This window comes from Bufo gargarizans, chromosome 5 (assembly GCF_014858855.1).
Source record: "Bufo gargarizans isolate SCDJY-AF-19 chromosome 5, ASM1485885v1, whole genome shotgun sequence".
NCBI lineage: Eukaryota > Metazoa > Chordata > Amphibia > Anura > Bufonidae > Bufo > Bufo gargarizans.
Window position 1 is genome coordinate 314,121,997 of NC_058084.1, and position 26,964 is coordinate 314,148,960.

The following is a 26,964-nucleotide window of genomic DNA, read 5'->3' on the forward strand; positions in this document are numbered from 1 at the left end:
CTAGGTAACATTACTATCTGGAGAAGGTTTATTATTTAAAGATGTTGTCCCATCTTACTGTTTCCATGTTCCCAGATGGCCAGACGTATGGTAACAGCATAGTGGGCTGAAGCTCTGCAATATTTGTAACTCCCATTGTAGAGAATGGAAGTTATGAAAACAGCAGATCACGGATCGGATGCGGACCCATTTCTCTCATTGGGTTTCAAAAGATGCAGACATCACACAATGTGCGGTCCACGTCTAAGTCCGCTCTGTGGCCCTGCAAAAAAATAGAACATGCTCTATTCTTGTTTATTTTGTGGACAAGGATAAAGACATTTCTGCAGGATTGAAAAAATAAAATAAAATTGCAGCATGCACTCGGCCGGGATCCATGTTTTGTGGAACCACGATTTGCAGACCACAAAACACTAACAAAACGTGTGTATGAGCCCTTACAGGCTGTTCTTGGTGGATTTTTTTTATGAACATTAACATTTTCAAATAGCCGACAGACTTCTAGAAATGTAGGAAGAAATATTATAGGTTTATTATAATTTTTCCTTACTAAATTTAGACTGTTCATAAAAAGGAGAAGTTTATCTTTTCCATTTTTCTACCATGCTCAAAATGCTCATGTGATGCTGGCAGGACCACATAAGAGAAATGTATGCAACATAAATGATGTATTTAATTTCAAACAGCCACTTTTTTTTTCATTACGAGGATCCTGGCTCTTGTGTGTCAATTAATACACTCCTCAAAACCAAGAAGCACGATCTGTAAAATGCAAGAAGTAGCAGGTGTCGCTAGGATCTGCAGACGATCAAAATTTCAAGCACCAAGTTTCAATCATTGGCATGTGGGAGGGACATAAAAGTAAGATTGAAAGCAAAGGTTTTTTTTAGCCACAACATGCCAATTATGGTCACTTGTCACAACCTGAAATGGACAATCATTTAATTGAGAGACATTGGTTTATCTACGCGCCAAGGCAGAGATGTCAGTACTGTTTAACACTGGTGGTTGGGAGAACAATGAAGAACTGATAGAACAGCAAGAGGTGGACAGAATCATCTGATTAGAAGAATGGAGCTTAGTGATCCATTCTGTACTGCAAGTGAAATCGGACATCACATCACATCCCAAGCCTAGAGTCTACACAACATCAGAAGGCATTGGCATGACACTGGGCTATGAGCCTGATGTCCACTTACAGGTGTTCCATCGACTTCACGCCACCACTCTCCTCTTCAGCTAGGAGTCCCTCTTATGTTTTGTAGTCAATGATAATCAGAGATTGGTCTGGAGACCGCGTGAGCAAATTGAAGTGGCCTTCACAAGGAAGAATGACTCTGGTCCTAATCCTGGGATTATAGCATAATGTATGGCAGCCGGACCACTTTAGTCTACACTTCAGGTACACTAACAGCTCAACGTTACATTGATTTGGTTATGGAACTAGTGGTACGGCAATTTCTGCAGTGTCCCAGCAGTTTTTCAACAGGATAATGCCAGGCTGCATATTGCTCATGCTACTTTGAGCAGTGTGCATGGCCTAAACGTGCAACTGTGGTCTGCATGTCTCATTGGTTGGCAATTGCAAAGGCAGCTGCTAACAGTGGATCTTGATGATTTGCATGCTCAGGTGCATTTACCGTGGCAGAACATTCCTCAGACAACTAAATAAGCTTAGAGGCTTAATTACCTCGCTTATAGCATGCCAAAGTGTGTAAGTTTATGTATTTCTGTGCATGGTGCTTATACTCTATACTGAATATATTGAGATGATTTTTTATAATTTGCACATCAGTAACATGTCTATCAATGCTGTGATTTTCAGAATTTCATTAATTTTCCTTCTTGGTGTTGCAATTTAAATGTTGAGAAGTGTAAGTAGAGAAAAGAGCAGTCAATCAATGCAAGTATCTTAGTGCCTAATACTACCTGTTAGAATATTTTACCATTCATAAATCACAAAACAAAGCAAGCAGTTGCCTTCTTTTTAGGTTTTTATTTCTGTACACATACAGTACAAATAATTTTTGCGCAGATACAACCAGATGACATGCACACATTAAGTTTTTAAGACATGTTTCAGTACTCAATTTAAAAGCTTGTGCTATGGATGTGTACCACCAAACTACTCCTGAAGATCAAACAAAACAAGTATGCAGTAAAACATGGATGTACTAAAACATGGATGTACTAAAGGTAAACCCAGACCAAAAACATTGTTGTTCTTGTCTCATACAGAAACATAAAAAAAATATATATTTTTTCCCCACAAATTCCAGTGGTTGGAGAAATGCTGATCATCTATAAAAATTACTATAACTCTACGCAAAGTAATTTTACCTCTATTCGTTATTTTTTTGGGTAATCATAAACACATGATCTATTATAATTCCATAAATTCATAGCCAGAGCTTCCTTCCAGAAGGGCATCTTAGTCTGACACATTTTCTCAAATAGTACCTAGTTATTAAGAGTACTGATGGCCACTTAACATTAGTGTTAAAAAGACAAATCAAATCTTCGCTTTGTATGGAGTGACCAGTAAAAACCTGTTGCCCTTGGGACTAAAATAATGATGAAGACACCAGGATTAGCAGTAGTGGTTTGACGAGTCTACAGTTAGATGGCAACAATCCATGGATGATTGCGTCAAGTTTACTGTACAAAGAAGAAGCTAAAAGTTATTACTTTTATAAAGGAACAGAAATGTGAGGGATCGGTGGTAAACACCTGGAATAAAATAGGCTAAAAACTTCCTCCAAAACATTCACGGTACACTTCAGAACACATTTTTTTTTTTTTTTTTTTATATTAAGGTGCATCATATCCCCATCTTTTAGAGGGGATGCAGTGCGCTTTAAGTCATCCCAACGGTCAAGTGATCAACACTTACAGTTCATTTAATGGCACTTCTTCCGATTTGGTGACCCGTGATTTTGGCTCCACAACATTTAGCAACAGTTATTAAAATACTAACATTGATTTTACATCTGTACAAACCCCAAATTCCCTCCCTCCAGATCACAAAACTAGATCGGCCACAGAATTTTTTTTTCTTTCTTCCACATGAAAACCCCCTACAGCAACAGCATAGTTCACATTATAACAGTATTCAACTAGAAAGCACTAATGTAACAGTTACAATGAATACACGTTCATCCGCAGGTCAATGATATTTGTGAAGGCCAATCTTAAGCAAGGTGGTGAGAGCTAAACTTTGCAGGCCTTGCTCAGTGATACTAAAACTTACAGGATGGAAATGGTGCTACCATTGTGTAACCTTTCTATAAAGGACCTCCACTCCAAGCTAGCGACTAGGTATACCCAGCATGTGTATTGTTCTGTTTCTGAGTAGTAATGATTTCTACATGCTCACACCCATCCTATAAGAAAAAGATTCCTTTCTGAATGGTTTTATAAAGTCTTTTCATGGAGGCTTCTGAAGTCCTCTATTAAATAGAAGCAACAGTTCTGAACACTCAGAAAAGTATCATGGACCATTTACTACGGATATACACCCTGACCATACCCAACAATCATCATAAATTAGGATTTCTTGCTTCTCGGTTAATCACAACTGATGTTAAGCAAATGGTTACTTGCTTCTACTAATGAGACTAATGCTTTCTACAAGAAATTAAGAACCTCCTACTGACCAGCACTTATGGTCTGACCTGTAATCAGGATTGCTATACATCATAAGAGGCATTTACTCTCACCCTTCGGTAGCCAAAGTTCTGTTCATACAGGAGGGAAGAGTATTCTGCAGAATTTGGCACATATTGACTTCACATCTTTAAAAGCCTTTTCCCAAGCGTCTTCAATGCAAGACGTAAATTAAAACCTGAGGGGTAACCATAAGGTACGCTCAGTAATAGCTGCAAGTTCAAGAATGATGGCAACTAACAGGCTCTTTCAAGGTAGTGGTGTTTCTCTTCCCCTAACTGTTCTGTATTGCTCAAGTATTCTAGCAAAACACAAAAAAAAAACATATTTGAACTTTGAGTCCATTAGCTCGGTCTTCCCTTTCATATGTGGTTAAGTGTCCAAATAATGAGCGGAAACCTCCCACTACTGTTGCGTTGACTGGTTCCTCCTTCACACCGTCAGTTTGGAGTTTTTTTGCCTCGTTACTTTATTTTGAAGGTTAACTGGGCAGCTGTCAATGTAATGAACGAGGAGGGAACAGAGGATGGATATGACTATAAAATAAATATCAACAGTCACAATGTTGTGTTTTTTGTTTGTGGAAATGTTAGTTTGCTTGTCAATGTATACAGATTATCCTACAAATGACAGACGGGAAAGGATGCAACAGGTACGTTGGTACGATTGATGGATCACTGATCAAGACAATATCATGTCTTAATATCCTGGAGTTTTAGAGGCTGAATTTCCTTTCGGTGTTTTCCATAATATTGAAGGGACCTAAGCAGCTGTGTGGGAGGTTGCCCCAATACCAGAAAAATCCTATGGATGGTCTGTAAGACCTGTGCAAAGGGGAAACAAATAAATACATGAGATGTTTCTCCATGGCAGTTAACCGGCTATGTCGATTTTATACCATTGACCGTGGTGTTTTCAGAAACGCCATCTCCTATGGCTACAGAATCATGGAGACCAGAGTAGTCCTTGAGTTCAGAGTTTGTTAACAAGAGTGGTTGCTCTCCTTTCTTGTGAGGTAGGAGAGGCTGACGGGTATAATGCTCTCCGTGAGTGATGTTTTCTGGGAGGCTTTGGTTCTTACTTTCAGGCAGTAAAAGAATGCAGATTATACAAATCAAAGTACAGCAGGCAAAGATGACATGGTGGAGGAAATACCCCTTCTGATTGTGAAGTTCCATAATAGGGGCTGTTAACATCCCGAAACCAGCACTTGCTAAAACCAATCCCAGGCCTCCACCCCTAAAAATAAAAATACATAAATAAAAACAATTAGCAACCAAAATGCATTAATACATAGCAAACATGCACATAAGAAAATAACAAAAACACATCATAAAACAAAATGCAGTTCTCTTTACATCAGAGGCAAAGATGTGGTATATCTGCTGAGTAATGAACCAGTCATGTCGGAACTGGCTCACATTCTACTTGAAATTACAATAATAATAAATGAGTTTTCAAGTCTGAACTCACATTTGTAAATGTTGTCTTATTAGACATGGGAAAGATTTCTTGTCATGACTGAGTTGTTTTTATTATTTCCCTTGTAACCACTAGAGGGCATGCAATGACAGGGAACCAAAGAAATAACAACACACAAAGAAGCCATAGCTAAAAGGGAATGCATCATCAGAAAATGACCTATTACTGTATTTAAATCAGTGGGGTCATTTATTAAACGCCGATCTTAAAGAAATTGTTCAAGCTTTCACTATTGAAGCCCGAACAATTTCAGATTGGTAGGGGTCGGACACCAGGCACCCCACGCCATGTCCTCATACAGCTGACCGTGTGTTGGACCCTCGCCGATGTGATGTTGATGACCTATTCCGAGGATAGGTCATCAATCAAAAAATCCCGGACAACCACTTTAATAACCCAGCACTGGCGCTTGATGCGCCTAAGTTATATAGTGTGATAGTGTGACTTTCTTAAATCTAGGCCAGCTTCCTTGTCATTTTCTATACAAAAAACCGGTGTAGAAAATGATAAGTGAGACAGGCCAGTCGCCCCCCTCGGAAAAGTGGAATGGGGGTGGGAGGGAGGAAATCACTCGCAGACTCAGCTGCAAATCCTGACTGAATTTGCGACAAAAGCAAAAAAAGTGGCGTACTTCAGATTATAAATGTCGCTCTAAAATAAATTTAAAAAAGGGAACAAAATTATGGAGTTTTTACACTGGCCTCTAGGCCTAAATATGTTAAGACTTCCTGAGAGCAGTTACATGGGCAATAGGCACAATGAACAGGAGCTGACCCCATTGTCTTACATTTTTTTACCTGTGCCGATGCGAATTGTGGATCCTTTGTTACGTATATAGAGATTTTTATTAAATATAGCGACATGGAAAAATGAGAAAAAGACCCCAAAAAAATTAATTGTAAATATATGTTTAACATGAAAATGTGATTTAAACAGTGGGTCGTTTTCTGATGACACATTCTCTTTAAAAAAAAAAAAAAAAGTGTATTAAGATTTAGGGTACTTTCGCACTTGCGTGGTTTTATCCCGCAGGCAGTTCAGTTGCCTGAGCTGCCTGCCTGATCAGGCAAACTGTATGCAAACGCATGTCATTTTTTCAGTCAGAAAAATGCATTGCAATACCGGATCTGTTTTTCTGGCATCATCACGCAAAATGGATCCGGTATTAATTTTTTTCCTCATTTTTAAAAGGTCAGCGCATGCGCAGATCGGAATACCGGATCCGGCATTCCGGTATTTTGAATGCCGGATCCTGCACTAATACATTCCTATGGAAAAAAAATGCCGGATCCGGCATTCAGGCAAGTCTTTTTTTTTTTCGCCGGAGATAAAGCCGTAACATGCTACGGTTTTCTCTTTTGCCTGATCAGTCAAAATGACTGAACTGAAGACCTTCTGATGCATCCTGAACGGATTACTCTCCATTCAGAATGCATGGGGATATGCCTGATCAGTTCTTTTCTGTGACGGAACTCTATGCTGGAAAAGAAAAACGTTAATATGAAAGTAGCCTTAGCAATCTTAGGCCTCTTTTACACTTGCGTTGTCCGGATCCGGCGTGTACTCCACTTGCCGGAAATACACGCCGGATCCGGAAAAACGCAAGTGTACTGAAAGCATTTGAAGACTGATCCGTCTTCAAAATGCTTTCAGTGTTACTATGGCACCCAGGACGCTATTAAAGTCCTGGTTGCCATAGAAGGAGCGGGGGAGCGGCATACTTACCATCCGTGCGGCTCCCGGGGCGCTCCAGAGTGACGTCAGAGCGCCCCATGCGCATGGATGACGTGCCATGCGATCACGTCATCCATGCGCCTGGGGCGCCCTGACGTCACTCTGGAGCGCCCCGGGAGCCGCACGGACAGTAAGTATGCTGCTCCCCCGCTCCCCACTACACTTTACCATGGCTGCCAGCACTTTAGCGTCCCGGCAGCCATGGTAACCACTCTAAAAAAGCTAAACGTCGTATCCGGCAATGCGCCGAAACGACGTTTAGCTTAAGGCCGGAGCAAAAAGCGCAGCATGCTGCGGTATTTTCTTCGGCCCAAAAACGTTCCGTTCCGGAACTGAAGACATCCTGATGCATCCTGAACGGATTTCACTCCATTCAGAATGCATTAGGATAATCCTGATCAGGATTCTTCCGGCATAGAGCCCCGACGACGGAACTCTATGCCGGAAGACAATAACGCAGGAGTGAAAGAGCCCTAATCCAGTGAGAAAGAACTGAAAAAAAAATCCTCTCTCCATTAGGGCCCATTCACACAACCGTATTTTTTAGTTTGAATATATTTGAATGAGGCCGCAAAAGATGCAGACAGCACACAGTACTTCTGTTCTGTGGCTCCACAAAAAAGAGAGAACATGTCCTATTCTCGTCCACTTTGCTCAGTGCTTTGCCTTACTGAAGTCTCTTATTTGGCCATCAAGTCCGAATATCGTTGGATACACTATTGTTGGATGATATGCTATCTATCCATTGCTATCCATCACTTAAAAAAGAAAAACTAGGGGACTTATACTAGCATTTCTTTCTTTTTAAGTTTAGAAATGTTAGTCTAGTTAATCTATGGAACCCCAAATTCCATAGATGCCATTTTAACTCTGGAGAGCCACAGGCATTTTTTAAAACCCATGGACATCTACAAATGTCAATGGTCAGCGAGTAATTCTCAATCCTGGGAAAACAAGGTATGCAAGATAAAATTGTGGTATTGGGCAGAGGCATACACAGATCTCATAGGGAGCCATAGAAAAACTTAGTATGGACCCCTCTGCCCCACCCAGCTTTCTTGTACACATGCTTCAGTCACTCCTAGCAATGTAGAATGCAAAGTACACTGACGCAGATTTGTGATAAATTAACTTTCAAATTTATTCAGCCTAATATAAAAAATTGTAACAAAAAAAATAAATCATGCTTGGGTTCACCCACTATTGGACTAATATGTAAAAACAAAAAACAAAAAAAAAAAAATAGAATATGTGCTTCAAAAATATGGCACTCCTTCAGTTACACCAGACAACTGGTGAAAATAAAGTGATAAATCTCCCATCATACAGCTTGAAATTACTGCTTCCCTTCAGATAAGGTGGAGCTCAGTGCATAGGAATTTATACAGCTACCACTGACTGCAATGGAAACGGTAAATATCTTTTTAACTTTGTTTTCACTTTGAAGGAGATCAGTGCTGGGCCTCCCCACCCCTTTGGCCCTGTAGCAGTTGAGTGATCTTGCTCCATTTAACCACTTAAGGACCACAGGTTTATACCCCCCTAGTGACCAGGCCCTTTTTTACAAATCGGCACTCCACAACTTTAGCGGTTTATTGCTCGGTCATGCAACTTACCACCCAAATGAATTTTACCTCCTTTTCTTCTCACTAATAGAGCTTTCATTTGGTGGTATTTCATTGCCGCTGACATTTTTACTTTTTTTGTTATTAATCGAAATTTAACGATTTTTTTTGTAAAAAAATGACATTTTTCACTTTCAGCTGTAAAATTTTGCAAAAAAAACGACATCCATATATACATTTTTCGCCAAATTTATTGTTCTACATGTCTTTGATAAAAAAAAAATGTTTGGGCAAAAAAAAAAAATTGGTTTGGGTAAAAGTTATAGCATTTACAAACTATGGTACAAAAATGTGAATTTCCGCTTTTTGAAACAGCTCTGACTTTCTGAGCACCTGTCATGATTCCTGAGGTTCTACAATGCCCAAACAGTAGAAAACCCCCACAAATGACCCCATTTCGGAAAGTAGACACCCTAAGGTATTCGCTGATGGGCATAGTGAGTTCATAGAACTTTTTATTTTTTGTCACAAGTTAGCGGAAAATGATGACGATTTTATTTTTTTTATTTTTTCTTACAAAGTCTCATATTCCACTAACTTGCGACAAAAAATAAAAAATTCTAAAAACTTGCCATGCCCCTCACGGAATACCTTGGGGTGTCTTCTTTCCAAAATGGGGTCACTTGTGGCGTAGTTATACTGCCCTGGCAATTTAGGGGCCCAAATGTGTGAGAAGAACTTTGCAATCAAAATGTGTAAAAAATGACCGGTGAAATCCGAAAGGTGCACTTTGGAATATGTGCCCCTTTGCCCACCTTGGCAGCAAAAAAGTGTGACACATCTGGTATCGCCGTACTGAGGAGAAGTTGGGCAATGTGTTTTGGGGTGTCATTTTACATATACCCATGCTGGGTGAGAAAAATATCTTGGTCAAATGCCAACTTTGTATAAAAAAATGTGAAAAGTTGTCTTTTGCCAAGATATTTCTCTCACCCAGCATGGGTATATGTAAAATGACACCCCAAAACACATTCCCCAGCTTCTCCTGAGTACGGCGATACCACATGTGTGACACTTTTTTGCTGCCAAGGTGGGCAAAGGGGCACATATTCCAAAGTGCACCTTTCAGATTTTGCAGGCCATTTTTTACACATTTTGATTGCAAGGTACTTCTCACAGATTTGGGCCCCTAAATTGCCAGGGCAGTATAACTACCCCACAAGTGACCCCATTTTGGAAAGAAGACACCCCAAGGTATTTCGTGAGGGGCATGGCGAGTTCCTAGAATTTTTTATTTTTTGTCACAAGTTAGCGGAAAATTATGATTTTTTTTTTCTTTCTCTTTTTTCCTTACAAAGTCTCATATTCCACTAACTTGCGACAAAAAATAAAAAATTCTAGGAACTCGCCATGCCCCTCACGGAATACCTTGGGGTGTCTTCTTTCCAAAATGGGGTCACTTGTGGGGTAGTTATACTGCCCTGGCAATTTAGGGGCCCAAATGTGTGAGAAGAACTTTGCAATCAAAATCTGTAAAAAAATGACCGGTGAAATCCGAAAGGTGCACTTTGGAATATGTGCCCCTTTGCCCACCTTGGCAGCAAAAAAGTGTCACACATCTGGTATCGCCGTACTCAGGAGAAGTTGGGGAATGTGTTTTGGGGTGTCATTTTACATATACCCATGCTGGGTGAGAGAAATATCTTGGCAAAAGACAACTTTTCCCATTTTTTTATACAAAGTTGGCATTTGACCAAGATATTTCTCTCATCCAGCATGGGTATATGTAAAATGACACCCCAAAACACATTCCCCAACTTCTCCTGAGTACGGCGATACCAGATGTGTGACACTTTTTTGCAGCCTAGATGCGCAAAGGGGCCCAAATTCCTTTTAGGAGGGCATTTTTAGACATTTGGATCCCAGACTTCTTCTCACACTTTCGGGCCCCTAAAAAGCCAGGGAAGTATAAATACCCCACATGTGACCCCACTTTGGAAAGAAGACACCCCAAGGTATTCAATGAGGGGCCTGGCAAGTTCCTAGAAATTTTTTTTTTTTTGCATAAGTTAGCGGATATTGATTTTTTTTTGGTTTTTTCTCACAAAGTCTCACTTTCCGCTAACTTAGGACAAAAATTTCAATCTTTCATGGACTCAATATGCCCCTCACGGAATACCTTGGGGTGTCTTCTTTCCGAAATGGGGTCACATGTGGGGTATTTATACTGCCCTGGTATGTTAGGGGCCCTAAAGCGTGAGAAGAAGTCTGGAATATAAATGTCTAAAAATGTTTACGCATTTGGATTCCGTGAGGGGTATGGTGAGTTCATGTGAGATTTTATTTTTTGACACAAGTTAGTGGAATATGAGACTTTGTAAGAAAAAACAAAAACAAACAAAAAATTTCCGCTAACTTGTGCCAAAAAAAATGTCTGAATGGAGCCTTACCAGGGGGGGGGGGGGGTGATCAATGACAGGGGGGTGATCACCCATATAGACTCCCTGATCACCCCCCTGTCATTGATCACCCCCCCTGTAAGGCTCCATTCAGACATCCGCATGATTTTTTACGGATCCATGGATACATGGATCGGATCCACAGAACGCATGCGGACGTCTGAATGGAGCCTTACAGGGGGGTTATCAATGACAGGGGGTGATCAGGGTAATCAGGGTGATCACCCCCCTGTCACTGATCACCCCCCCTGTAAGGCTCCATTCAGACATCCGCATGATTTTTTACGGATCCATGGATACATGTATCGGATCCACAAAACGCATGCGGACGTCTGAATGGAGCCTTACAGGGGGGTTATCAATGACAGGGGGTGATCAGGGTAATCACCCCCCTGTCACTGATCACCCCCCCGGGAAGGCGCCATTCAGACATCCGCATGATTTTTTACGGATCCATGGATACATGGATCGGATCCACAAAACGCATGCGGACGTCTGAATGGAGCCTTACAGGGGGGTTATCAATGACAGGGGTGATCAGGGTAATCACCCCCCTGTCACTGATCACCCCCCCTGTAAGGCTCCATTCAGACATCCGCATGATTTTTTTACGGATACATGGATCAGATCCACAAAACGCATGCGGACGTCTGAATGGAGCCTTACAGGGGGGTTATCAATGACAGGGGGTGATCAGGGTAATCACCCCCCTGTCACTGATCACCCCCCCTGTAAGGCTCCATTCAGACATCCGCATGATTTTTTACGGATCCATGGATACATGGATCGGATCCACAAAACGCATGCTGACGTCTGAATGGAGCCTTACAGGGGGGGTGATCAATGACAGGGGGGTGATCAGGGAGTGTATATGGGTGATCACCCGCCTGTCATTGATCACCCCCTGTAAGGCTCCATTCAGACGTCCGCATGTGTTTTGCGGATCCGATCCATGTATCCATGGATCCGTAAAAATCATGCGGACGTCTGAATGGAGCCTTACAGGGGAGTGATCAATGACAGGGGGGTGATCAATGACAGGGGGTGATCAGGGAGTGTATATGGGTGATCACCCGCCTGTCATTGATCACCCCCCTGTAAGGCTCCATTCAGACGTCCGTATGATTTTTTTACGGATCCATGGATACATGGATCGGATCCACAAAACGCATGCGGACGTCTGAATGGAGCCTTACAGGGGGGTTATCAATGACAGGGGGTGATCAGGGTAATCAGGGTGATCACCCCCCTGTCACTGATCACCCCCCCTGTAAGGCTCCATTCAGACATCCGCATGATTTTTTACGGATCCATGGATACATGGATCGGATCCACAAAACGCATGCGGATGTCTGAATGGAGCCTTACAGGGGGGTTATCAATGACAGGGGTGATCAGGGTAATCAGGGTGATCACCCCCCTGTCACTGATCACCCCCCCTGTAAGGCTCCATTCAGACATCCGCATGATTTTTTACGGATCCATGGATACATGGATCGGATCCACAAAACGCATGCTGACGTCTGAATGGAGCCTTACAGGGGGGTTATCAATGACAGGGGGGTGATCAGGGAGTGTATATGGGTGATCACCCGCCTGTCATTGATCACCCCCCTGTAAGGCTCCATTCAGACGTCCGTATGCTTTTTGCGGATCCGATCCATGTATCCGTGGATCCGTAAAAATCATACGGACGTCTGAACGGAGCCTGACAGGGGGGGTGATCAATGACAGGGCGGTGATCAATGACAGGGGGGTGATCAGGGAGTTTATATGGGGTAATCATGGGTGATCAGGGGTTTATAAGGGGTTAATAAGTGACGGGGGGTGTAGTGTAGTGTAGTGTGGTGTGGTGTTTGGTGCGACTGTACTGACCTACCTGAGTCCTCTGGTGGTCGATCCTAACAAAAGGGACCACCAGAGGACCAGGTAGGAGGTATATTAGACGCTGTTATGAAAACAGCGTCTAATATACCTGTTAGGGGTTAAAAAATTCGGATCTCCAGCCTGCCAGCGAACGATCGCCGCTGGCAGGCTGGAGATCCACTTGCTTACCTTCCGTTCCTGTGAGCGCGCGCGCCTGTGTGCGCGCGTTCACAGGAAATCTCGGCTCACGCGAGATGACGCCAATCGGCGTTAGCGTAGCCTGGGAGCGCCGCGGAGATGACGCCTTTCGGCGTTAGCGTGGCGCCAAGTGGTTAAGGTATGCCGCTGGCAACAGGTCAGGGACAAACACGATACAGTCATCATCTCCCTAACTTGAAATGGCTACTTTCAGGCAACAGAGGGTAAAGCTGGCTGAGCACACCAATAGCAGTCAAATCTCTCAAGTATCTGGAGACCCTGCTGACTGTTCCTTAGGGCTCATTCACATGACTGTATCAATGAGTCTGCATCCGTGCCACAATTTTGCGGAACTGGTGCGGACCCATTCACTTTAATGGGGCCGCAAAAGATGTGGACAGCACACTGTGTGCTGTCCGCATCCGTAGTTCAGTTCCGCGGCCCCGCAAAAAATATAGAGCATGTTCTATTATTTTCCGAAATTGTGGAAAAGAATAGGCATTTTCTATGATAGGGGTGGCCATGTGCGGACCGCAAATTGCAGAACACACACAGGCTGGTATCCGTTTTTTGCGGTTGTGTGAATGTAGCCTTAATGGTAGGTGTTATAGCATTAGCAACAGGTAGATATGTAAATGGCAAAAGTCTGGCAGTGTTTTTTTCCCCTCTCCCCATTTAAATACGCATGTACACTCAACCAAACCAATCATCCAGGTTTATGGTGGAGTTGCGAGAAATGCTTGTTTGTCTGAAAGCTATTGCATGTCTATGGTCAACTTAAAGGGGTTGTCAATACTTGGGGGTTCATATACCAGGTAACCCAAATGAGCTTTTTGCGCTCAATTATGCCCCCTCTTGCAGTCCATACGCGTACAACTTAAATCTCTGAAAATCCCATTCATCTCTTGGATGGTCGAAAAAATTTCCTCAAAACATATATAAGTCCCCAAGTTCTTGTATTTCATGCAAGCCCTCCCCATCTGGCTCCCTCACACAATATTTTCTGAGATCCGCAAGCTGTTCTTTCTTCCTCTGGGGCGGGAGATCCTCTAGAATAGCATATTCCCTCCTGACGAGAGGTAAGAGGTTCAGTGGCTTTGGAGTCCCTGATATACATTCATACTATAAGGCAGTGCAACCGAGTAGGAACATAGCGTTACTGTCTCCTCATTCCCCAAATCTCTGTTCGAATTTAGAGTGATACCTCTTGACTGCAAAGGAGAGATCGATACTCTGGGGGGCTTCAACCTTACACACTCAAAGAACTATCCCAACCCCCTCTGCTGAAAGGGACACTGGCAGTGTGGTCAGGGCTCTTCAAAATACAAGATATTCAGTTCCCTCATCCCAACATACCCCTGGATCTATTGCAATCTTATATACACCATGGTGTCTCAGAGCCGTCTGGGATCTGGTTTCTTTTGGCTAACATTTCCCTGCGAGAGATATCCCTACCCGATAGAAAACTAGACTGAGACAAAATATTAGATCTCCCCAAAGTGCAGATGGCTCCGTTCCTATTTCTCCTAGATTTTCGTAGGGACATAAGACATGTCACACTACCATGTACACCTCACAGAACTCTGACCTGGGCAGAAAAACTACTGGCTGCAACCCAGTTTCCTAGGAGGTTGCCATTTCTAACATACAAATCATTACTATCCTCTGTGCCACCAAAACTATATTTCCTGGAGGCCTGGGAGAGGGAGCTTACAATCACCCTCACAGACCCTAAAAAAGCTTTTATCCTAGCCCACTCCCATGGTTTTAATAGGTGTATTAAAAAAACAAGAAAATTCGTACAAGCTATTGACCAGGTGGTATAAAACCCCAGAGGTCTTACATATGATTAACTCTGAGATATCCGATCAATGCTGGAGATGTGGGGCGGTTGTGGCCTCCCTCTCCCATATTTGGTGGTACTGCCCACGCATACAACCTTTTTGGTCAGAAGTGGGCTTCTTGATGGACCAAATCTGTCTTACGAAACTCACTCTAGATCCTAAACTGATTCTACTGTGGTGCCCGAATGATAACCTCACATCAACCACAATCTACCTACTATGTTTATTACAGCAGCGTGATTACTTATCCCATATATCTGGAAGAGTGACTCTGTTCCCACCCTGTCAGCTTGGACAGAGAAAGTAGACCAGAAATAGTTTCGAGGAGTTAGCCCAGTGGGAGACTCGCACCTGATTGACATTCCTAATGATCTGGGGACCATGGAAAGCTTTTAGAGGATTCAACCCATAGCGCCTCTTCCCCTACCAGAGGTAATTCTGCTTTTGTAATAGCCCGACTGATGTAGAGGGCGTTGGATAACCATTTGACTATGCCCAGTTCTGCTTCAGAGGTCCCAGCAAACCAGACACCCGTGGTTACTGACCCCAAATCATTTCATAGATGACTGTCCCAATAAACCTCGCCATGCAACTGTAGCAGGTCTTGCTTCCAAAGATGCACTGTACTTAGCCTCCCACCCCCTACTTACCTCTTACTATCCCCTTTAATATTAAACGTACATTAAAAACAGATAAAAGACAAAGTTTAGTGTCCAGTTAAAATTTGTCAAGCCACCTAAAATACCTTTGTGCTTGTGATAGGAATAGTTATTTACTTACATTTTCCACATTATTTCTGTGAAGAAGGGGTTACAAGCAAAAGACAAGATTTCCTCATTCTCAAGTGCTGCAGTTAATTAACTTCCGAGACTAACACGTTCACTCGGTGGGAATATTTACCAGACAAAAGGAATCATTCAGGGAGTTTCAGAGCTAGACAGGATCTGATAGTGTGATGCAACAAGAGTCAGATTGTGTGAAATTTATCATTAAGAAAACATGCACCTCTCACTGCAGTTATGCATGTTAAGTAGAGCATAAACACCCCTCACCCGGTTATACCTAATTCTATAGGTTCCAAAAAGTAATAAATATATATACACAGTACAGACCAAAAGTTTGGACACACCTTCTCTTGAGTTTTCTTTATTTTCATGACTATGAAAATTGTAGATTCACACTGAAGGCATCAAAACTATGAATTAACACATGTGGAATTATATACACAACAAAAAAGTGTGAAACAACTGAAAATATGTCATTCTAGGTTCTTCATAGTAGCAACCTTTTGCTTTGATTACTGCTTTGCACACTCTTGGCATTCTCTTGATGAGGTTCAAGAGGTAGTCACATGAAATGGTCTTCCAACAGTCTTGAAGGAGTTCCCAGAGATGCTTAGCACTTGTTGGCCCTTTTGCCTTCACTCTGCGGTCCAGCTCACCCCAAACCATCTCAATTGGGTTCAGGTCCGGTAACTGTGGAGGCCAGGTCATCTGGCGCAGCCCCCTATCACTGTCCTTCATGGTCAAATAGCCCTTACACAGCCTGGAGGTGTGTTTGGGGTCATTGTCCTGTTGAAAAATAAATGATGGTCCAACTAAATGCAAACCAGATGGAATAGCATGCCGCTGCAAGATGCTGTGGTAGCCATGCTGGTTCAGTATGCCTTCAATTTAGAATAAATCCCCAACAGTGTCACCAGCAAAGCACCCCCACACCATCACACCTCCTCCTCCATGCTTCACGGTGGGAACCAGGCATGTAGAGTCCATCCGTTCACCTTTTCTGCGTTGCACAAAGACGCGGTGGTTGGAACCAAAGATCTCAAATTTGGACTCATCAGACCAAAGCACAGATTTCCACTGGTCTAATGTCCATTCCTTGTGTTCTTTAGCCCAAACAAGTCTCTTCTGCTAGTTGCCTGTCCTTGGCAGTGGTTTCCTAGCAGATATTCTACCATGAAGGCCCGATTCACAAGGTCTCCTCTAAACAGTTGTTCTAGAGATGTGTCTGCTGCTAGAACTCTGTGTGGCATTGACCTGGTCTCTAATCTGAGCTGCTGTTAACCTGCGATTTCTGAGGCTGGTGACTCGGATGAACTTATCCTCCGCAGCAGAGGTGACTCTTGGTCTTCCTTTCCTGGGGCGGTCCGCATGTGAGCCAGTTTCTTTGTAGCGCTTGATGGTTTTTGTGACTGCACTTGGGGACACTTTCAAAGTTTTCCCAATTTTTCAGACTGACTGACCTTCATTTCTTAAAGTAATGATGGCCACTCGTTTTTCTTTACTTAGCTGCTTTTTTCTTGCCATAATACAAATTCTAACAGTCTATTCAGTAGGACTATCAGCTGTGTAGCCACCTGACTTCTCCACAAGGCAACTGATGGTCCCAACCCCATTTAGAAGGCAAGAAATCCCACTTATTAAACCTGACAGGTCACACCTGTGAAGTGAAAACCATTTCAGGTGACTACCTCTTGAAGCTCATCAAGAGAATGCCAAGAGTGTGCAAAGCAGTAATCAAAGCAAAAGGTGGCTACTTTGAAGAACCTAGAATATGACATTTTCAGTTGTTTCACACTTTTTTGTTATGTATATAATTCCACATGTGTTAATTCATAGTTTTGATGCCTTCAGTGTGAATCTACAATTTTCAGTCATGAAAATAAAGAAAACTCTTTGAATGAGAAGGTGTGTCCAAACTTTTGGTCTGTACTGTATATGTATGTATGTATATTATGAGCAACAGGGGTCTGCCTGTTGCTTCAAGTTCACCAAGGCACTTTGTTTGGGTAGTTACAATGCAACTGCCTTGCACCTAAAAATATATGTGTCTGGTTACCCTCTAGCCTTGCCTGGTTTATTAGGGTGGAGTGCTGACTGTTAAGTCTATTTATATTCAGGTGCTACTTCATTTTGGTTGTCAGGCATAGTGTTTGCCAGGTGGATTTCCTCCTAGATTCCATTATTCTGATCTTGTTCTAGTTTAGGGTGCATTCTGGAAACTGCAGTTTGTGTGTTTTCTGTGGTTTTGGAAACTATGCTTCCACAGAGTTTAGTGTGTTATATGTGTTCAGGACTTGTTTGTTGCTGTGCTGTTGCACTGTCCTGGCTGATTTGCTGACTTGAATGCAGATGGGGTCAGCTCCATTTCTGTTCACTGTCATTCATCCACTATCTGACTGTATTCTATACCGTACATCTGCCATCCACTCCACTGCTGGATCATCTCCTTCCGTGAGCCTTATAATCCAGTTCCTGTTATACACCAGTGAACTTAAGCGTCTTGTTTTATTGTTATATGTGCTTTATATAAGTTTTCAATTTTTTTGCGTCCATCTGGTAGTTGTACAATTTAGCACTATTGTAAGGGTCTATTCACACGTCCGTAAGTGTTTATCGGATCCGCAAAACACGGACACTGGCAATGTGCATTGCGCAAATCGCCGGCACTATAATAGAAAATGCATAATCTTGTCCGCAATTTTGCGGACACAAATCGGATGTTCTATTTTTTTTTTCTTGCGGAAACGGAAGCACGGATGCGGAAGTGTGGATCTGCAAATGCGGATAGCACATTCCGGCCCCATTGAAAATGAATGGGTCTGCACCCGTTCCGCAAAACTGCAGAACGGATGTGGACCCATTTTGCGGACGTGTGAATGGACCCTTATTCCTAGGGGTATCAGAGTACCATGAGCAACAGTTAGTATACGAGAAAGGTGAACGCTATCGGTGAAGAACATTTCTCTAGTCTTGTGCACAACCGGTGTTGTTACAATATATAACTACGTGGGTTAATTTACTTATGGATTTGAAGCCTTCTATTGCAACATTGTTATCTATATATATATATATATATATATATATATATATATATATATATATAAAAAAGTGGAAAAATGTGGCAGCACCAAAACATAACAGTGTAGCGGGTGCTATGTCCAGGGTTATCACTGCTTACCCAACATTTGTATGTAGAAATGGACAGCACATCCAGTAGAAAAATATATTCAAAAAATTTTATTCAGCCATTCATTTTTATTGTGCCACTGTGGCTGAATAAAATTTTTTGAATATATTTTTCTACTGGATGTGCTGTCCATTTCTACACATATATATATATATATATATATATATATATATATATATATATATATATATATAGTATGAATGATGCCAATGTTCGCTACAGATACATACAAACAGTGCATTCATCCTCTTTGGCTCTGTACCCAATGGAAGCTACAATTAATCTAGCCTTCCAGTTACAGATACACACAGATCATGGGTACACAACATGTTTTCAGGGCCTCATGGGTCACATTGCACATTTAGTGCTCAGTACCTGCACACATTGTGGATTACATGCGGTTTTTCACGTGGATTCTTGTGCGGAAAAAACGCAGAATACAGCACCAGAAAATTAAAAGGAGGAGATCAGACAAATCTCATGCACACTTTGCTTTTTTTCCCGTGCAGAAATTGACCTGATGTTCATTCTGTGTGTGTTTTGCGAGATTTCACCCTTTTCAATGCAAGGGTGAGATCTGTGGGGGAAAAAGAACGCACATCCAATTCTCACCAAAAACCACAAGTAACACGTAAACCCACACAAGAAAAAACTTGCAGGTTTTCTGTTTTGAAACCTGCTCAAAACCGTTGTACAGCCATGAGGAAGCTGGCCCATTCCAAAATGAGAGTGGCCCAAATGACAGTAAGGCTTTCAGTTCTTAACCACTGGCGCATAATGCTGGTGCTACAGCAAATACACAAAGGATTACAGTTGACACAGTCCCTGTAACTAGCCTTTGCAAAATGATTAAACAGAGGAAGGGGGGACCGTGTGTCACCCTATGGGCTTCCCCCAAGTTCCCCCTGTCATTATCTGTACAAAATGGCATTGTAAACTGCATGCTGAGCAATAAAACTCTTTCAGGGGATGCCAGTTACCTTGCTAGCATGTTTTTGAATTGTGAGTACCAAGATAAACCCATGTGAAATTTGGCAAAATCTGACCAAATGGTGTTCAGACCAAATTGAATACATGATCCTACATAAACCAACCTATGAGGGCCACACGCATTAAACACAACTCCAACAACAAACATATGTATAACCAAAAATCATTCATAATCCAAAGTCTACACAACAATGGTGAAACAAATAAGTGAGGGACCACTGGAAAAGGGGTAGCAATAGTTATATCCACATTAGAAACGGCATACACAGAATAGTATTATAAGATCTGCCTACTACCACATATGGCCAAAATACATGTGGATAAGCCAGTAAGTATATGTACCACACCAGTGTCCCTCATCCACCCTACACATTTCGCCACCAGGCCCAGTCAGGAGAATGAGGGAACAGTATGGTGGCTGTCCATTTATTTGTACCCTACTACATTACAATTAAAAAAGTTCACCTGTATGAGGATATTGCATAGAACAAACGCCTCCATTAATGGCGCTGAGCTGCGTCTGGAAGTAAGCTCCCACCCCGCCATATCATGTGACACATGAATCGCAAAGCCTCCATTAGCTAAGAAGAAGCGCAGCTATACTGGGAACATCTCACCTGAATACAGAATACCATCTAAGACATGAAGAGACAAACATGTAGCAAACCAAAAACTTATTTTGTAGTCAAATTTATTTTGTGATTTGCACTAAAACTAACCATACGTCCATACCACACTAAACCATAAACTCTCCAATGCCCCTCATTCTTGCCCGATCTCCAGTGCAGAGATCACAGCCGGCTGTCTTCCAAAACCAATTATGGAGCCAAAAGGATGTGCTTTATCCCAGAAACGATGCGTTATTGGTAGCATGGCCTACAGTTTGCCTGGCGACAGCTCCTTCTCCTGCCTTGTTTTCCATGGAGGCATACAGTGATAACTGGAAATGCAGTAATCAGAGCCCCGTAAACAATGATTTTCCCTGCATTCTCGGCAGTCGTCTTCGATCAGGCCCAATAAAACAGAAAGTAATCTGTCTATGCAGGTCAGCTCTAAATGATGGGTCAGTGGTTTATTTGTGGCCTGCTTCCCTACGATTCTGTATACCAGAACAACCTTTCACACAGTTCTGCTATGTGGATTACATTAACCTCTCTTATCATTGCCCTTCCACAATGATTGCAGGGAGATGGATCTGCATGACTGACACAGCAGCTGTGAATGTGCAGTCTCACAAGTAAAATCAGGTCAATGAACTCCAGGGAACGCGTACAAACAATACTCTAGTAGAAACGGCTTTCTATACCGTTGCTATAACATAATGTGAACAGCATTTCCCCCATAAAGAGACCAAGTACGGTAGATAGAAGCCCATGAGTCCTCCTCTTCTGTAAAGGTGCCACAAATTCAGACAATTCTTAATTCTGTTTCTTGGATAGTTGGTTGGCGACATGTCATTCAGGACCCCAGGAGAGCTGAGTGATTGTGGCATGAACTTAGGCTACTTTTACACAAGCTTGTTTGCTTGATCCGGCAGGGTGTAGCAAAAACGCTTCCGTTACTGATAATACAACCATCTGCACCGGTTATGAACGTACCCAAGACGGATCCGTCATGAACTCCATTGAAAGTCAACGGGGGACGGATCCGTTTTCTATTGTGTCAGAGAAAGATTGTGCACTGCATCCCAGGACAGAAAGCAAACTGCAGCATGCTGAGGTTTGCTCTCCGGTACGAGGACGGGACGGGACGGAATGCATTTTGGAGCATTCCATTCTGTTCAGTTACGTTTTGTCCCCATTGACAATAAATGGGGGCAAAACCGAAGCGTTTTTTTCCTCAGTATTGACACCCTATGACTGATCTCAATACCAGAAAATAGAAATGCTAGTGTGAAAGTAGCCTTAGTTATGAATACAGGAGAAAACTGTTTGAGTAAAAGGTCTACCCAAACAAGAATCACCAGTAAAGTTGCATATACACTTCAGATCAATGGCAGCTGAATCTAGCGATTTGGGTGGGATCAGCGCACCATCTAATGTGTATGGTGGTGGCCCAACTCTCCCACGGATGGCAGTTGTTTGGGTAAATAAGGGCATGTTGGATTTCAAAAAACCCAGTCATCTCTTCTGACCGGAGATAAACCGGGCCAAGCGTGCAAGTGTGTGGGGGGAATTGGGACAAAAAAGCGTTCAGCCAACACTTGTCAGTTTAAGGGGGTGCTGTACTTTATTTTTTTATTTTTATTACTTTGGATAGATCATCAGCATCTGATCGGGAGGTCCGACACCTGGGACCGTTTGAGAAGGCAATGGCTCTCTCTGTAGCGCCGCAGCCTTCTCGCTGTTCCCCGCAAGCCAGTGAGGTCACGACTAGAGATGAGCGAACTTCTGTTTTAAGTTCGGCGTCTAAAGTTCGGGGGCGGGTTAGCGGAGAATCCCGATCTGGAACCGGATATGGATTCCGACTTCCGTTGTGGTCCGTGGTAGCGGAATCAATAATCGGCCATTATTGATTCCGCTACCACGGACCACAACGGAAGTCGGAATCCATATCCGGTTCCAGATCGGGATTCTCCGGTAACCCGCCCCCGAACTTTAGACGCCGAACTTAAAACAGAAGTTCGCTCATCTCTAGTCACGACTATATATGTGGCCTGGGCATGGCTGCGGCCGGGCCACATGACATAGCTGTGATATCACTGGCCTGTGGGAAACAGCTAAAGGCACTATTACGGGCACAGCTGCCTTCTCAAACAGCTGATCGTCTGGAGTCCAGGGTGTCGGATCCACACAGATCAGATGCTGATGATCTACCAGTAATAAAAAGGTACATAACCCCTTTAAGAGAAGCCCTGGTGACATGATCACTACCACAGAAAATATAAATTATTTGATCAATAATGTTAAGTAGTAAATTTACCTGATCACAGTGGGGGTGATTTCAGCGCAGAAAAACACACTTAAACTTCCAACTGCATGAGAGGAGAACATCCCAATGATGGAGAAGATTACAGAAAATCTGTTTTTCACAGTTTCGCTCATACCTGAAAATATATTAAGCAATACAATTAGAGCAATATAGCTAACATTCACTGTGATTAAATATTACCTGACATTATACGGTGTGTGTGTATATGTACAGTATGTGTGTCATAGCCAATGTGCCCTTAAAGTGGTTGGCCAATCTGGGCACCGATAACGTATCGCTAGGATAGGTCATCACTGTCAGATACGAGCAGGTTCCAGAGTAGGACTTGCACTTATGTTCAGATTGGGCCCCCCAAATTGAAGGAGAGCATAGCGTGCATGTGTGGCGTGTTCTTCATTTATGACTATGGGAGATACAAAAACCACCAAGCGAATATAGTTGGCTGTTATCAGAAGTCCTATGGTGGTGACTGGAGTGTGCACCGTGCAAGCGTGGCCACCTCTCCATTCACTACTACAGGATTGCCGGAAATAACCAAGCCAGCACTCTGCTATTTTTAGAACTCCCATAGCGGTGAACGTAGGTTGCCATGCATGTGTGGCTACTCACTGTTCACTTCTGGGACCTGCTCCTATTTTTAGAACTGAACCCACGGGGTGGTACCCGCACCTAACATTGATGGCATATCCTAATATTCTAGGGTTATGCCATTATTGTATGACATGAGACAACTCCTTTAATGTAATATGCTACAAAAATTATACATGTGAATATGAGATCATACCTGTGTCAGGGTTCTGGGTGTATTTTCCAATCACTGGTCACAAACAAGAGCATGGAGGAACAAGGAAAGTGGAAAAAAAAAAATATTAACATTTTATCAAAATTACATTAAAATACATTCTACAGAATGTTAATATTCACTTCATGCTTTTAATATGCTGGTAATACAGAGGAAAGAGTAGGTGTCCCTCTCACCCTATTGTCTGGATTTAGCAACCAGACGTGGTCACTATGCTGGGCTGTTTCTATGGTCCCGACCACCTCTGGCTGCTGCCAGTCTAGATAGGTGACCCCATTCCTGTGGATTTGCCATAAATGTGTGAGAAGGTAATACTACATTGCCTCTACGTTATTTTAGGAGACTGTGCATTGATGGTGACCACACGTTTATCCTAATCTAATAGGTAAAGTTATTACAATGAACATAAGTATCATTTTAGAAGCACTGTATGATGACAGAAATGAAGGAATCATTTGGGAACACATGGACAAGGCATATCACTGTCTCTTGACAGGTGCACTAAAAAAAAGACTTCTGAAAGATGTACATAAAAAGTTAAAAGGCAGAAGGTACCACATGGGCCACTATACCACAGTTCAGGTGTCATTATAGTGATGCCCACCAAAATCAGAGAATCTCCCTGGTTCTTCTATACATTAAAAGGTAGATATAGAATAGGTTAATTAAAGGGATTACCATCATAGACACTTATGGTATATCACAGAGTGGGACCCACATTTATCTCTAGGATAGGAGACCACTGTTCCCAGCTCTCCTGGTGAGGTGACTACTGGCCACTGTATACAAGCAATACATTTATGGTTAGGTGGCCACACATGTGTGAGGCTATCTCCATTTATTTCAATTGGAGATGTGTAAAAACCAAACATGGATTAGTCATAAATTGGATTCCTTAGTACACTAGTGAGATTTACTCGAAAACTGGAAATGAAATGGGGTACATAAGGTAAACAGCTTTTCATTGCAACAGATATGGCACAGACCACCTTGTTTTCTGCAGCACAGATTTGTAATTCGAAGATATAAGGCTACTTTCACACTTGCGGCAGAGAGATCCGGCAAGCAGTTCCGTCGCCGGAACTGCCTGCCGGATCAGGCAAAATGTATGCTAACTGATGGCATTAGTAAGACTGATCAGGATCCTGATCAGTCTTAAAAATGCCTGATCAGTCGAAAAAAATGCATTGAAATGCCGGATCCATCTTTCCGGTGTCATCCGGCAAAACGGATCCGGCATTTATTCTTTTCACCTTTTTTCAGTCTGCGCATGCGCAGAACGGAACGACGGATCCGGCATTCCGTTATTCTGAATGCCGGATCCGGCACTAATACATCCCTATGGGAAAAAATGCCGGCAAGTCTTCAGTTTTTTTCGCCAGAGATAAAACCGTAGCATGCTGCGGTTTTCTCTTTTGCCTGATCAGTCAAAACGACTGAACTGAAGACATCCTGATGCAAACTGAACGGATTACTCTCCATTCAGAATGCATGGGGATAAAACTGATCAGTTCTTTTCCGGTATAGAGCCCCTGTGACGGAACTCTATGCCGGAAAAGAAAAACGCAAGTGTGAAAGTACCCTAAGGTCCCAGTGCAAAATCTGTAACAGACTCCCCCACCTACCATATGCCATGATACGAATGTCTTCTTAGGTGGCAGAGAGGCCTCTATGGCCCCAATGTGACTGCTACCTCTGCACTGCTTTGGGCTATGCCCTGGACCACAGATAATAAAATTGGTAGCACAAATGACAATCTGACATCTGTACGATGGGGAATCTTTGAGAATTGGACACATTCATCTTATCACACACTTTAATGTGAACAGGATCTTTACCCAGTCACATTATTATCTACTTACAATTTAGAAGACCAAGTTGAAGAAGTGATGCCAAAGCTGTGAGAATCATGAACAGTAACAACCCTCCTCTTCTTCCCAAAAACCCAACAACAGGACACATAGCCAGACATGATGCTAATGTAATCCCTGCCATGGCAAAGTAGTTGGCATAGAAGTTGTGCATGATGTTCATATTGACTTCAGGGTCCATCAGGCTTTTAGCAAAACAGTGGTGTATCCCATACCCAGTCAACCTAAAGTGGCACACAAGGAAGGACATTCACAAATCATGTTGTAACAAGCCACCATAGAGATGTTTGTAATATGTTAAGATCATAAGTTGTTCAACTATTTTCAATATATGGTATTTGATATACCACAGAACATTCAGATAACAGCATCCATGTCAATAGAACCATCATCCTCCAAAACTCATGATAGAGGCCATGACTGAAAGATGATTTGTAAGGGATTGTTTTTTTTTAGAGTTCGTCTAGGACTTTCAACTGAAATAAGCCATCAATGTGTAATTGGCGGGGATTTGATCCCTAGGTCCCACACGAAGAAACAGAACACTGGAGCTCCAAAAACATGGTTTATCTAGACACCGCAAATATGAGTGTCTGGTACTGTAGCTCAGCACTGCTCACTTGAGCTGAATGTTGTGCTAATTGGTGGAGATAGCCGAGGTTGGGCCCCCAATGAGCCTATATTAGCTTTCCTAAAGATAGGGGACAACCCCTTTCAGTTTTTTCTTTTATTTCATAAACTCAGTATATAAACGTGCAACAGCTACAAGGTGCAAGTATGACTTATAGGAAAGCAGTAGTAATACAAAGCAGTAGAAATAAAGAAATCACATGAAAAAAAGGCCTTGGACTAGGCATAAAACACTTGAAACAAAAAAAAGTGTGTATAACATTACTAAAACTACATGATGCGCTGGAACTCTTACCCAGGCTTGCTGGATAACATGTTTTATATATGGCTCAGAAATAGTTAGAAAAAAACCCTCACTGATCGCTGCCATTTCGATACTTACCATATCACCACTGGTTTCCGCTTCTGGTCTTGGTTTGACACACAGGAAATTAGAAATGTCTGCTCATTTGCTGAGGCGGGTCACTGCTGTTGCCAGTGAATGGCTGAGCGGGAAACTCCTGCCATTTCCTGTGTGTCAGGTCGGACCAGGAAGGTTACACCCACCAGCAGCAATCTGGTAAACCTTAGAACAGCAACAGCGAGGGGGGGGGGGGGGGGGAGATCAGTGAGGTGAATAATGCCTCTCTTCAATTCCTTCTGTCCGTATATATAAAAATAAATTTATCCCGCCCATACAACCCCTTGAAGACTGTTTAGCTTAATGCTGCAGTTTCAAATGGTAGGAGAATGGTCTTGGAGGTAACAAAATTGGCGCTCAGAGTTTCTCAATTTGCAGATAGTCTAGTCCAGAACACGTGAATCATGAAATGCACTGATAAAACAAATCAGCGCACAATGCAAGAAACTTTTAATAAAGCATCCTGAGAGTAAAGTTCTTTCATCATTCTTTTTAAATGGTTAGGTCAAGATCATGTAACATTTAGAGGTTTCCATATTGCTATGTACTGTGCA

At 42.5% G+C, this 26,964-nt stretch overlaps 1 protein-coding gene across 1 annotated transcript in view; it reads right to left on the reverse strand.

The window, feature by feature from the left end:
• Positions 1–1,976: 1,976 nt before the first annotated feature.
• The window catches only part of SLC22A23 (solute carrier family 22 member 23), a 124,356-nt gene continuing 99,368 nt past the window's right edge, over positions 1,977–26,964 (reverse strand). Inside the window, exons 7-10 of the mRNA XM_044294273.1 lie at positions 25,372–25,604; positions 23,492–23,524; positions 22,699–22,822; positions 1,977–4,905 (exon numbers count right to left, since the gene is read on the reverse strand). Of these exons, the coding sequence (XP_044150208.1) occupies positions 4,548–4,905; positions 22,699–22,822; positions 23,492–23,524; positions 25,372–25,604 (748 nt within the window). The 3' untranslated portion in view covers positions 1,977–4,547. The remainder of the gene's footprint in view (positions 4,906–22,698; positions 22,823–23,491; positions 23,525–25,371; positions 25,605–26,964) is intronic.